The following is a 13,705-nucleotide window of genomic DNA, read 5'->3' as shown; positions in this document are numbered from 1 at the left end:
GGAATGAGCTTGTTTACTGGGTCAGGGTGCTAGGAGTGGGGCCCCTGGCAGGCCACAGCCAAACCCCTTCTAGAGTCTTTCTCCCCTGGGACTGGCTCTCCAGTTAAGAGCATTCTTCTCTCACGGGCTGGTGGTAAAACAGGCCTGGGGGTGCCTCTAAGCTTGGGAGGAGAGCCTGACCCCGGACAGTGTGTGGGATGACACGTAGTCTGTTTCTCTTTTAGATGTCCAGCAGCAAAGCCGTTCCTTTCTTTTCCTTGGATCTGCCTTTCCTCGCCATTGGGGTGGTAAGATCTCAAAGGCTGAGTTCAGGTTGTAAGCGCGGGCGAGAGGGGACTAAAGGACCACTGAGTCTTTTCTAAATGTTATAATGGGCCAGGGCTTCTCAAATCTGCTTGCACAGAACAAAGAGCAGTGCTCAGGCTCCACCCAGAATAATTAAACCAGACGCTGCAGGCAGGGCCCAGGCATCTGTATTTTTTTTTTTTAAAGTTCTACTGGTGATTCTAACATGCAACCAATACAGAAAAGCCTGACTTTAAGTCATACATCTCACCTGTAGCACAGGTAGAGGGAAGATTTCAAAATTAACACTACAGAATTCTTCAAATAATTCTGCTGTGAATGGTGGAACATGTTAGATTATTTATAAAAATATAAAATAAAAGACAAGAAACAAAAACACATGATTGCTAATGTTTTGATTGTATTCAAATTTTTATTTTTTGAACAAAAAACTTAAGACAATGATTTTAAATAATAAACATGGTATATTCTAGACACTTGGTGTTCTTTTTTTAGACGGTTTATTAAATTTGGACTCCTACAGTTCTGCTGTGATGCTTTCTTCATCATTATAATAACATTTGATATTATTTCTTGCCATTTTATCATCGCTCTAAACTTGCTAAACAAAGAATCACTCTGTCTGCTTAAGTGAAGCTTCACTGGAAGGAAATACTCCACTACCACATTAAAAACACACATATACAGAAGAGTCATTTTTTATATTTACAAACACAAGAAGTCTGTCCAGCCATTTGGGTTTTGTTGTTACACTGCCCATACCGAGATCAGCAAAAAGCTAAGGAATAAGCAAGATTTCACTTCAGCAGTGCAAAGGATGGCATCAACCAAACTTCGTTAAACAAACAAACAAATTACAAACACGGTCAGCAAAATTCAGCTTGCCTGATACTGACTTAAAAAAATAAACAGAGTGGGTCACAACTAGACTGGTTTTCGCTATGCAACTTTCCTCAGGGAACAATACTACCCCCATTTCACGTAGAAAGGAATATGCATCAAAGCCTTTGTTCATGAAGAAAATGCCCTTCAAACAAATTCATCATAAGGCAAAAAAACAAAACAAAACAAAAAAATGAAAAAACTGAATGAAGCAGTTTGGCCCAGAGAAAGCTTGTATATACCGTATATACTCAGTATACACACATTTACAGATATACTGCAATTTAAACCATGTATATACTCATTAGACAATTAAATGAAATTGGCTCAGTGAAAAAGTGTTTTTTATAAATATGCAGTTATTGCTAATATGTGACACATTATGCTTTGACATGGAAATTGCAGTAACTTAAGAGTTTGAAGCTGCCATATTGCCAGTGTCAGCCCTGCAGCAGGCATTCACATGGACAACATGCCATCCAATCCTGAAGAAAGAGCAAAACGTCCACTACAAAAAAAAAAAAAAAAATGAAAGGCTTATGCACTGTCCCTTACATTTCTGCCTATTCTTTTTTTTTCTTTTAAACAAAAACAAGTCCAGCTCACCACAAGTTAAGCACAACCTGACAAGCAAGTTTAGCGGCATGATGGGGAGAGAAGAGTGAAATACAGCATGCATTTACAACCAGAACTTCTCTAGTCTATTTTGTCATACAAACTGGAATACAAAAATCCAATTTAAATAAGACTAGTAAACAGTAATAGTAAATTAAAAAACAAAACAAAACACACAAACACACAGTAGACTTAGTTGGATACTGATTAATTTTAAGAGTAAAACTCATCCTGTCCCCTCTTAATACTCTACTGCAATTTATTTATTGATGGCTAGAATATTTATTTACTTAAAAAAGATATTAAATACCTGTATCATGAAATTACATTCTTTTTAACAATAAGACAGACCGTGTAAGAAAATAGCTCATGTGTGAAATGTGTCTGAAATGCATTTTTCCTCACAACTATCAAAACATCCATTCACACTAAAACAAACCCCCCCACCCCACCCCCTGCAAAAAGTTAAGGAAAGATGGGATGGGTCAGGTGAGGAGCAGGGAAGGAAAGACTTACCAGCACAGTGATTAACAATGGTTCAAGACAGAACCAACACGAGTTGGTCAAAAAGATGCCTTCAAGACATGGCTACAATTAAAAACCAAACTCAACCACTTTTGGTTCGTTGCGGTGAGACCGAAAAAATATTTCTCACAGATTCATATAAATACTAGACTCCAGCTCTTTTGTTATTATTATTTTTAAAGTTTTTCCATTTGTTTTTGCAAGGCCTAGCTACCATATTACAGTCTATATTTCCTCTGCAACGACTACAAGAGGTAGGCATAAAGCATGAAAAAGTTTCTCAGTTAGTACCTCACTGCAGGCAGTTCACTGCATTAATACCTTTCACTTTAGACATGAAAAGGGATTGCACCTTCTGCTCTTTTCGAGTCCCCTAAACAAAGCTGTTGCCATCCCATACATATTCTAAATGAGTGTACTCACCAATAAGAAACTTTCTCTACTGAAGGATACTGTCATAGTGTTTGTTGCAGAACATTCATATATATATAGATAGATTTATTTATGTATTTTTAAAAAGTAAACAAACAAACAACAACAAAAACCGAACCCAGGTTCCTAGAACCAATTCTCTTGATTCTCTACTTCCACAAAATAAAGTATAACCATTTGGCCAAGACTACAGATGTGGTTTTTTTTTTTTTTCTTTCCTTTTCACAGATGCAAGTGCCATGCAAAATAAATTAGAGAACAGATACCAAAACATACATGTGATAAAACTACGGAAGGTAGATTTTTTAAAAGCATTTATATAAACATAATTTATAATCCTCTTTTTTTCCTTATGTACAGTCACAAAGCTGTGGTTAGACATCTAGGATTTCCTCGGCTGTGCCTCCACAGCGTAGTCTGTAGCGACCAGTTCTCCAGCTTATCGTTGGGTCCCATAATGCCGACAAAAAAATGTATATTGTCATGGATTCACGGATGAACCAAGCTACTGCATAATCAAGTTTTGAAAAACACAGTGTGCCACCCTAGGAATTAAAAAAATTAATTATGTACTGTCAGACTAAAGACACAGTTTAAAAAATGAGATTCTTCAATTTCACTCTTTTAAATACACTATACAAAGTCAAGTCTGCTTCTTAAGATAATTCAACTGTCATGCTATATTGGTTAAGGAAATGTTAATTAGGAAGAAAAGCAGCATTAAAATAACTGCTATCCTAACATATTCTTAGTTTGAAGACTTGTTGATTTGCTTGACATCACTCTTTTTTTTTTTTGGAGCCTTAATAAAAGTGATTGTATAACCAGCTGAAAGTTGAAAATCAAGTTCCATTTTGTGTCCACGTTCCATTAAGGAAAGTAATGCTTAAACCTGATTTTAACCTTCACTGGGAGGCTGAAGAATGGCTCGGATAGATTTTCTTCAACCTCTTCTAAATCAAAAGTGTTTTAGTTCCACCAAATGACTGCCAACTTTCCCAAGCCTATCCACGTACCTGGACACCCCTGAGTTGAATGTAGTCAAATATAAACCATGCCAGGCAATGACACATGAAAAATACCATAATATCCCATCTGAATACATGGTGGGCTGCCCATCCAATAATTAAACTGGCAACAAAGCACTCTGAAATTGGCTCACAAATTATTGTTGCAGGAAGCATGTTAATTCGCAATTTGGTCCACCTTAAACAAACAAGCAAAAAGGGATTTTCTTTAAACAACAGCCTGGTTACAAGACTAATCAATTTTTCTCAAAATGATCAGCATTTTATCCTGTTATATAAAAGCCTTTTATATAAACTTTAAAGAGTATTTAATGAATCTCTTTTCTATTTTTATTTAGTATCTCAAAGAAAAAAGTCTATCAATTCATTTGTATGGCCTATACTCTGATGAATAAAGATCATAAAATTCAAAGGGTAGAAAGTTAGAAAATAGAGATTGGCATAAAAAAATTCAAAGCCTCAACATCTCTTTTTTGAAAGCTTTCAGTGTTACATAGGAAAGAAAATATATTTGGACGTTAAATTTATTTTAATAAGGAAGTTAACCTCTCTTTTTTGGAAATAAACAAAATCTGACTTTTAGTTTTTTTTTTAAAACGAAGTTAAAACCATGTAAAAATTACTCTCCCTTCCCCTTTTCTTTTAATAAAGTATAAAAAGAAGAAATCCAGCTGATTTACCTGATCATTCTGGATTGAAACTGAGAAATTGAATACGAGCCAGAGTTTTGCATTGCAACTTGAGTGGACATTGCAAACCTCCAACCTCTGAAAATTAAGACAATTATAAAATGAGCTATGATGATGAACACATGCAAGCATGACTGATTATGCATTTATTCATCCTTATAAAGAGTAAGAAGCATTATCTACAGTAGCCAAGATATGGAAGTACACACACACACACACACGCACTAGAATATTACTCAGTCATAAAAAAAGAATGAAATCCTGTTATTTGCAACAATGTGCAGGGACCTAGAGGGTATTATGCTTAGTGAAATAAGTGAGACAGAGAAAGACAAATACTTAGTGAAATAAGTGAGACAGAGAAAGACAAATAGTCTGTTATCACTTATATGTGGAATCTAAAAAATAAAACAAATGAATGACTAAACAAAAAAGAAAAGACTCACAGACTTAGAGAACTAGTGGTTACCGGTGGGGAGATGGAAGGAGCGAGGGGCAACATAGGGGAAGAGGATGAAGAGATAGAAACTACCTTGTATAAAATAGGCAACAAGGATATATTGCACAGCGCAGGGAAATACAGCCATTATTTTGCTATAACTTTAAATGGAGTATAATCTATAAAAATACTGAATCACTATGTTGTATATCTAAAACTATATAATACTGTAAATCAACTATATTTTAGTTAAAAAAGAAAAGTGAGCAACTGCCAGTGTTCAGGGTGAGCCTCGTCCCAGGATAGCACCCTACGTAGGGTATATCATACTTATACACATTTTAGTCATTACAGAGGCCCATGATAGTACCACCTAAGAAATGGAAGGAACAACTCCTCAGTTCACAGTTTAATAAACTTAAAATACAGACATTCTGAAAGTACTAAATGGAGTGGTTCCTGTATTTAATAGTTTAGTCTCTGAACACTATTAATCAAAAAAAAAGGGGGGGGGGCAGGGTGTGAAACCAAAAGTGGTATTCTGTATCTCATGAGAAACGCTATGAAACCATGGACCACATTAACACCATCAGGAGAGAAGTTTAAAAACATACTTCGATTTTTAAGATCGCATCTTTAGTAAATTATCAGACAAGGAAACGACCCCCTTTAAAAAAGCAAATGAGTGTCATTGTGTGATAGAGAAATGTTATTAAGCCAATCATGTGACTCATTAGGTGGCTTCTTAGCAAAGTATCAAATAATCTACTGAGAAATTTCAAAATTTGAAATCATATTCTTTAAATTTTCACCTACTGGCTTATGACTGCACTGACATTTTTAATTCTTCTAAAACACATAAAAATTTACATCCATAATAATGAAAATTTATAATCACAGAGAAGCTTCAATTTAATAACTTCAAACCACGCAGTTTTTTTTTTTTAGGGTTTAAATGTATTTATTTTATTTTTAAATTGAAGTGTAGTATAACATTAATTTACAATGTTGTGTTAGTTTCAAGTGTACAGTAAAGTGATTCAGTGTGTATGTATCTGTATGCTATACAGTAGGTCCTTGTTGTTTACCTGTTTTATATAGTGTATATGTTAACCCCAAACTCCTGAGTTATCTCCCCCCACCCCTCCTATCCTCGTTGGTAAACATAAGTTTGGTTTCTATGTCTGTGAATTTATTTCTGTTTTGTAAATAAGTTCATTTGTATCGTTTTTTTAGATTCCATCTATAAGTGATATTATATGATATTTGTCTTTCTCTGTCTGACTTACTTCACTTAACATAATCTCTAGGTCTAACCATGTTGCTGCAAATGACATTACTTCATTGTTTTTTATGACTGAGTAATATTCCATTGTATATTCAGACCACATCTTCTTTATCTATTCATCTGCTGATGTGCATTTATGTTGCTTCCATGTCTTGGCTATTGCAAATAGTGTTGCTATGAACATTGGGATGCATGTATCTTCAAATTAGAGTTTTCTCCAGGTATATACCCAGGAGTGGGATTGCAGGATCATATGGTAACTCTATTTTTAGTTTTTTTAAGGAAACTCTATACTGCTCTAGATACCACATTAATTTGAAGAATGTAGAGAAATTAGAACATTTATTTGCTTCATTAGTATATAACTGAATAATTAATAGGAATTACATTCTAAAAGTATTAAACTATTCTGTATTCACTAGCAAAAAATAAAATAAAATAGCTCTTAATCCATGGGTTTAACAAACAGAATAAACCAACAGAAGTTAGGAACCAAAATGTAACAGCCTAATTTAATTTAGTTTTCTTACCGGTCAGCTATTGCTTTGGCCATGAAGTAATCTTCAGCAATGTATTGAGCAAAAGCTATAAGCCCTCCTGCTTGATCTAACACATCCTTTCTCATTAAACAAGACATTCCCGTCACACATTTGAAACCAGTGACATTGGCAGAGATATAGGACCTTGGATGAGAGGTTCCAAAATACACCTGTCAAAACAAAGCCAAAAACATATGTATACAATTAGAATTTTATGTTAAAAGTATGATGTTTATAAATTCTTTTTCCTAATGAATTTAAGTATGATTGGGTGAATATTCTCTTATTCTTACATAAATTACCTGAATAAAAAGTGGTACAAAGTAATATTTACATATAGCAAGCAGTCAATAATTTCTTATTTGATTGACTACACTTGTTATTATCACCATTACAAAGAAGTATTTACTTCTAGGAGGGAAAAGTATATTTTATTCTCAAATAAATACTGTCTTCTCTAAAACTCCAAGATTTAAAGATTTACTGAAGTAAAACTTAATTTGGATTTAAATCAGACAGGTAAAAAATATCACTCACTTCATATAAAATATTAATATTTAACGTATTGTTCTCAGAATGTTCATGTAGATATACACACATCTACATATATAGGTATACGTATGTACATGTATATGTGTATATGTATGCATGTGGCTACACACATGCGCACATTCATACACACAATACTTATAGGTACATCAACCAATAGGACAATCTTATTTCTTAATTCCTTTTCTTGTGTCAAATAGCTAGCTATTTCCTGCCGGAGTCACTGAGCTTCCCAACTTCCCCATTTTTCAATGTATTTTTCATAAATAGGGTGGATACTAATATTCTGTCTTCCATTTTACTGCCCTTTTCCTAGATGTGCTTTGAAGTCATGAGAAATGCAAACTACTTAATTAATGGTAGAATTAAATGGTCATCACCCAACTTATCAGATATAAAACCTATTTATTATTTACATCTTAGATATGCTGCCTTTTGTAATTAGTCATCTTTCTGTATCCTAGGGGAATTGGTTCCAAGAGCCCTGTACCAAAATCCACCGATGCTATTTGCGTATTATCTACACCTGTCAGATTACTTGTAATACCTAATACAATGTAAATGCTATGTAAACAGTTGCTGGCACAAGGCTAATTCACATTTTGCTTTTTGTAACTTTCTGGAATTTTTTTTTCCGAATATTTTCGACCTACGGTTGGTTGAAGCCACAGATGTAGAACCCACAGATATGGAGGGCATTCTCAATGGCAGAAGTCACATACATGGCGTAGAACAAGGTAATTCTCAGAAACGATTACATATGTGATTCTTGCTACCTAACCTATGTCCAGACTGGAATGAAGCCCTAGTATTTGTAGGATGGGAGTGAATCAAACTTCTAAAACCAGAAGCACACATCTTAATTGCTTAAGCAGTTATTAAGTGAGGTTTTAGGAATGAGGTGGGACTAGGTACTGTGTTGAAGGCTCCCAGGACTTCTTTACAGAGTGGAATAATTCCTTTGGCCTATCTCCATTCACTCTGTATGACAGAGTGACCTTTAGGGATTAAACTTTTAAACTAAGGGAGAGGGTATAATCTGGGAGATATCTATTATTGACATACAAATCAAGTTGGATATTTCCAAAACAAAAAACACAACATGGTGCATAAGAATAAAAAGTTTTTGATTTTAAAGTAACTACCCAGAGCCTCTTTTACTAACCAAAAACTGGTATTTAAGACTAATGATTTCTTGCAGCGGGACAAATATACTCACAGGCAATATTAAGAAAGACCTCATGGTTCAAATTCCCAAAGATTAAATACAAGTTTCTACAATGTACCTTTCACCCTCAGATGATTGCAATTCAAAAGAACATAAATGCAGATATGCTTAAAAGCAAGTTGGTATATTTAGAGACTGAAACTGTATATCCTTCCCTTATAACATTAAGTCTTCCCTCCTGAATGTTTAACAGTACAGGAATGGTTAAGTATAGGACATACATATGATAGACTATGATAAAGCCAATAAAAATTATACTTTTATAAAATAATATTAATGATATGGGGAAAAGTTTATGAAGTGACAAAAATAAGATATAAATTATTTTGAGTATTATCTCCACTTTGTTTTTTAGAAGGTACATAGGAAGAAAAAAAGAGAGTCCTAATGCTAAAAGAAAAACAAACAACCTTAATTTTTAAAAATAGAAACTTCCTCTAATGGTAGGGTTCTGGGAGTGGTTTGTGTTTTGATCTTTTTGCTTATTATATTTTTCCCCATAACTTATATTTTCCTACACATAAGTTTATATTTCTGTTAAAAGGTGAGGAGTAAAAAGGGAAAACATAAAATAAGTTGCTCAGATAATTTTTAGAAGTCTGTTATAGCAGGAAATCAAATGGATTTTATAATGACTTGTATGAACAATTTTCCTTTTTTTATATATTTGAAATACTTCATGATACTTAAGCATTTCTTCACTAATGAAAACAGCTACTCTCAACTTGAGGATGCCAGAACTCAGCAGGTTAAAGCAGACTTAATACAGTTAACTTCAGGTAGCTCATCCCAACTCTCAGCATAGTCTCAAGCTTCTGGAAGATTAGGGATCTGATAACAAGAATATTATTTATAACCATTGCACTTACCTGTTCTAGCGTGGCGGCAAAGCCCTGTCTGTCTGCTACATATGGCAGCCCGTGAACCAGGCCTACTTTCTCTGTCATTTGGTTAACCATGTCCGTGAGTGTGTCTGGAATCACTAGGTTGCAAAAGAAAAAAAGGTGCAGAGGGAGAGAGGAAACAATTTCCTTTTAGTAAAATGCCCACTAATGTAAAATATAATTTATGAGTTATTAAATTCTTAATAAATGTTTTTCTTTGTATGTGGGTCTAATAAAATGAATCTCAATCACCTTTCTGAGTAGAATACAAAATTTCAGAGAGGTTAACTTATGGTAGCTAATTTATTCTGGACACTTGCAGGCTGGTACATAACTAATATGTAGCAGGGGCAGGATGTACCTTGAAAACGTTAACAGTCCGTTTCTGAACCTCCCAACTGGAATAACGGACAATATGTCCTAGTACAAAAGGTACAGGAGCAGAGGTCAAAGGGGCTCAGTGTTCACTATGACTCCTCCATTCCAACCATAGGGAATGAGCCTCCTCTTTCTGGGGGTATGAGATATTTTCTCTCAAAACTGCTAATTGGAATTGAATGAGAATATACTTGACAGAGACTGATACACTGAAAACATAGCAAATATATGATAGTAAATAATTTAAGATAGCAAATGTGAAAAACGAATGTAATCTCTGACCACGAATTGACAGATCTGTCATGATCTAATTAAGTAGGAGTGCCACACTTACTATTAATTTTCAAATTTGCACATTTCAAGCTGATAAAATTTAAATCATTTTCCCATTTTTAAATAGAAAAAAATCTCATATCATTTTATACGACTTCATTTTTATTTCCTTCAAGTATTTAAGAACTAAATCTACTGTATAAAAGTGTATTTGGACCTTAAATACAGGTAGTCTGGGTAGTGGTTCTCAGCTACTGCCCTGTAGGGGACATCTGGCAATGTCCAGAGACAGTTCTGGCTGTCACAACCAACAGCGGCTACTACTGCATCTAGTGGGTAGGGGCCAGAGATGTTGCTAACATCCTGCAGGACAGCCCTGACAACAAAGAATTACCCAGCCCAGAAGTGCTGAGGCTGAAAAACTTGAGGCAATTAGAATATAACAGAATATTACAGAACACCAAAATTATTGTAAGTATAAATGTTTAAAAATGCAAAAATACAAATTATAATGTCAGTATATTGATATTGAAATTATAATTTCAATATAATTGAAAACATTATTATTGAAATAATTCCTGATAAAATCAGCTAGGTAAAAAGCCATGAATGTATTCTAATAAATGTATGTAATTCTAGTAAAATACGCACCTATTAATTTCTGTCCCTTTGCATGAGACAGTACATTGCGCATGCCACAAACAGATTAAAGTAAAAGATGTCACATGAATAAGGGAAAACTTACACCTATGAAAAAGCTCATAGACTATATACCGGACCACGACTATTTTTTTTTTTTTTTGGCTGCATTGGGTCTTTGTTGCGGCGTGCGGGCTTTTCTCTAGTTGCAGCGAGCGGGGGCTACTCCTTGAGGTGTGCAGGCCTCTTACTGTGGTGGCTTCTCCTGTTGCGGAGCACGGGCTCTAGGCGCGCGGGCTTCAGTAGTTGTGGCTCGTGGGCTCTAGAGCGCAGGCTCAGTAGTTGTGGCGCACGGGCTTAGTTGCTCCGCGGCTTGTGGGATCTTCCCGGGCCAGGGCTCGAACCCGTGTCCCCTGCATTGGCAGGCGGATTCTTAACCACTGCACCATCAGGGAAGGCCCGACTATTTTTTTTTTTTTAATAGTTGGAATTTTCTCTTCAAAATGAAAACATTTTCACACATGTAACATTCTAGGTTAGTATAAAAAACATCAAAATCTTAGTAAGCATAACTTGACATATTACCATGAAATAATGATAAAATGAATTACTTTATTAGGCAAACAAATAGGATTGATAAATGTATTCTCAGACTGCTCTTGGCGTTTTATCATTGAATGAATAGTTCTGCAAAATAAATAAGAAAAACCTCACCTCTTATTCCACTATCACAAATCCATATAAGATCATACTTTGCAACTTCATATCCTGGCATTAAATTGTTAATTTTAGGATTAATGCCAACCTTTTTGCCACCTAAAAATTTTAAAGTACAGCAGTGAACAATTCATGCAATATTGGAAATATTTTCTATTATACATATACATAGTAGAGAGAAGTAAAAAGTACTTGCAGGTTTAATAATTTAAACAAACATACTTTAACATTATGTTTCTCTTGAGACACAGATGTAGAGAACAAATATATGGACACCAAGGGGGGAAAGTGGCGCAGGGTGGTGGTGGACACTGGTGGTGGGATGAATTGGGAGATTGGGATTGACATGTATACACCACTATGGATAACTAATAAGAACCTGCTGTATAAAAAACTAAATAAAATAAAATTCAAAAATTCAAAAAAAAAAAAGAAAATAGTAGGTGAAACCATCATACATAAAAAAAAGCCAAAAAACCCATTATGTTTCCTATTATTCATAATAATATATTTAGAAAAAAATTGTTCATTCTCAAAAAGAAAATTACATCATTTATCTTTGAAAATTCATTAGTTTCAGTTTTCTAATTCTTAAGTGCTTGCATTAATAGTAAACATTAATCAATATTTAATAGCAAATATACCTCTAATGAGTCTTTAGAATAAGCCTGTAGGCTTTTGGAAAAATATTCTTTTTGAAATATTACAAAAATGAATTCTATCCCTCAGTCCCAATTATAATCAATGAGATACAGAAAAGGCCATAGATTGAAAATATTAAAGAAACAAAAATAACAGACTCTCATGTCTGACTGACGAGTGAAACACAATTTGGGATAATTCTGTTAATCCTAGATATGAAAAAAAAACTTTGTCTTTATAACTTAAGTCTTCTCAAAAGGACAGAAACACCTTTCACTGTATCTAACAAACATGCGTAAAGTAAACATGCTAATAACTTAATGGGTGTCTAGCACCCTAATCTATAGTTTAATGCAAAGAAGATTACTGATATTTAATATATTAAAGCAAAAAGGTTATTGTAGAATTTGTTACTTACCTATAAACAATCTAGCATCAACATTTGGATATTTTCCAAGAAGCTTCTTACACACATCAATGGCTGGATCATCATGATCTTGGACACAGAGGAGTACTTCATACTAGTCAAAGAACACATTTTATGTAAATTAACCTCTTTTCCAAAGATAACCACTTATTATTAGCATTTACTGATAGATGAAAAAGCATTAAGAAAAACAAGCAATTGTACACACAAAGTTTAAAAGTTAAGAGAGTATTCATAATGGATGCAGACACTTAAAGGATTATCAAGTGTTGCTTTAACCGAAAACAGCTTCTCCAGAAGGGGCCTGTTTGCAAGCCAAAGAGAGAATGAAGAGATTGGCAGGGCCCACAGCTGAAGTCTTGCCATTGCCAGATAGGCATGGCCTAATGATTCAACTGGATTCTAAGCTTCTCCATGGCCTTCATCACTGAAGATTTACTAGATGCTCACAGGGTGCCTAGCAGTGTAAAAGCAACATAGAAAGCAACCAAAATGAACACACCCTTCGTTCCCTAGCTGCTTTGTCTCTGAACTTAATATCATTTCATCAAGGTGCTAAAAATTACATATTGAATACCACTATGATAAATTTAAAGAGGTTTCCCAAACTCTTCACAAGGACAAAGTGAGATTAGATGTTTTGTTGTATAATAATTTTCTGAAGTAAAATAGAATCTGATTTGATTAAAAATGTATCCTGAAAAGCACACTTAGCCTTTTAACTATGAAAACACCCAGGATTTTATTTTGCCCAGACCCATGTTTACTCTTTTTTTTTTTTTTTAATTTATTTATTTAATTTTTTTGGCTGCATTGGGTCTTCATTGCTGTGCGCAGGCTTTCTCTAGTAGTGGCCCGCTGGGGCTACTCTTTGTTGCGGTGCGCAGGCTTCTCATTGCGATGGCTTCTCTTGTTGCGGAGCATGGGCTCTAGGCCTGCTGGCTTCAGTAGTTGTGGCTCACGGGCTCTAGAGTGCAGGCTCAGTAGTTGTGGCGCTCGGGCTTAGTTGTTCCGCGGCGGGATCTTCCTGGACCAGGGCTCGAACCTGTGTCCCCTGCATTGGCAGGTGGATTCTTAACCACTGCGCCACTGGGGAAGCCCTATGTTTACTCTCTGATTGTACACTAAGGAAGTCATTTCTTAGCACTTGGCTGGCTGTGTCAAAATTACCCTCAGACAATTTTTTTAAAAAGAGAATACTGGGCCCTACTCTTAAACTTCTGAA

General features: G+C 34.9%; 1 protein-coding gene across 2 annotated transcripts in view; it reads right to left on the bottom strand.

The window, feature by feature from the left end:
• Positions 1-693: 693 nt before the first annotated feature.
• UGCG (UDP-glucose ceramide glucosyltransferase) overlaps positions 694-13,705 on the bottom strand; it is a 38,393-nt gene continuing 25,381 nt past the window's right edge. Inside the window, exons 3-9 of one of the 2 annotated variants that reach the window (XM_059926546.1) lie at positions 12,472-12,574; positions 11,409-11,510; positions 9,390-9,502; positions 6,735-6,913; positions 4,469-4,555; positions 3,777-3,966; positions 694-3,305 (exon numbers count right to left, since the gene is read on the bottom strand). In XM_059926546.1, the coding sequence (XP_059782529.1) occupies positions 3,135-3,305; positions 3,777-3,966; positions 4,469-4,555; positions 6,735-6,913; positions 9,390-9,502; positions 11,409-11,510; positions 12,472-12,574 (945 nt within the window). In that variant the 3' untranslated portion in view covers positions 694-3,134. The remainder of the gene's footprint in view (positions 3,306-3,776; positions 3,967-4,468; positions 4,556-6,734; positions 6,914-9,389; positions 9,503-11,408; positions 11,511-12,471; positions 12,575-13,705) is intronic. The other variant, XM_059926547.1, reaches the window with a different exon arrangement.

Source organism: Balaenoptera ricei, chromosome 6, assembly GCF_028023285.1.
Source record: "Balaenoptera ricei isolate mBalRic1 chromosome 6, mBalRic1.hap2, whole genome shotgun sequence".
Taxonomy (NCBI): domain Eukaryota; kingdom Metazoa; phylum Chordata; class Mammalia; order Artiodactyla; family Balaenopteridae; genus Balaenoptera; species Balaenoptera ricei.
The sequence above is the reverse complement of the archived record's forward strand: the minus strand, read 5'-3'. Positions and strand labels throughout refer to the sequence as shown.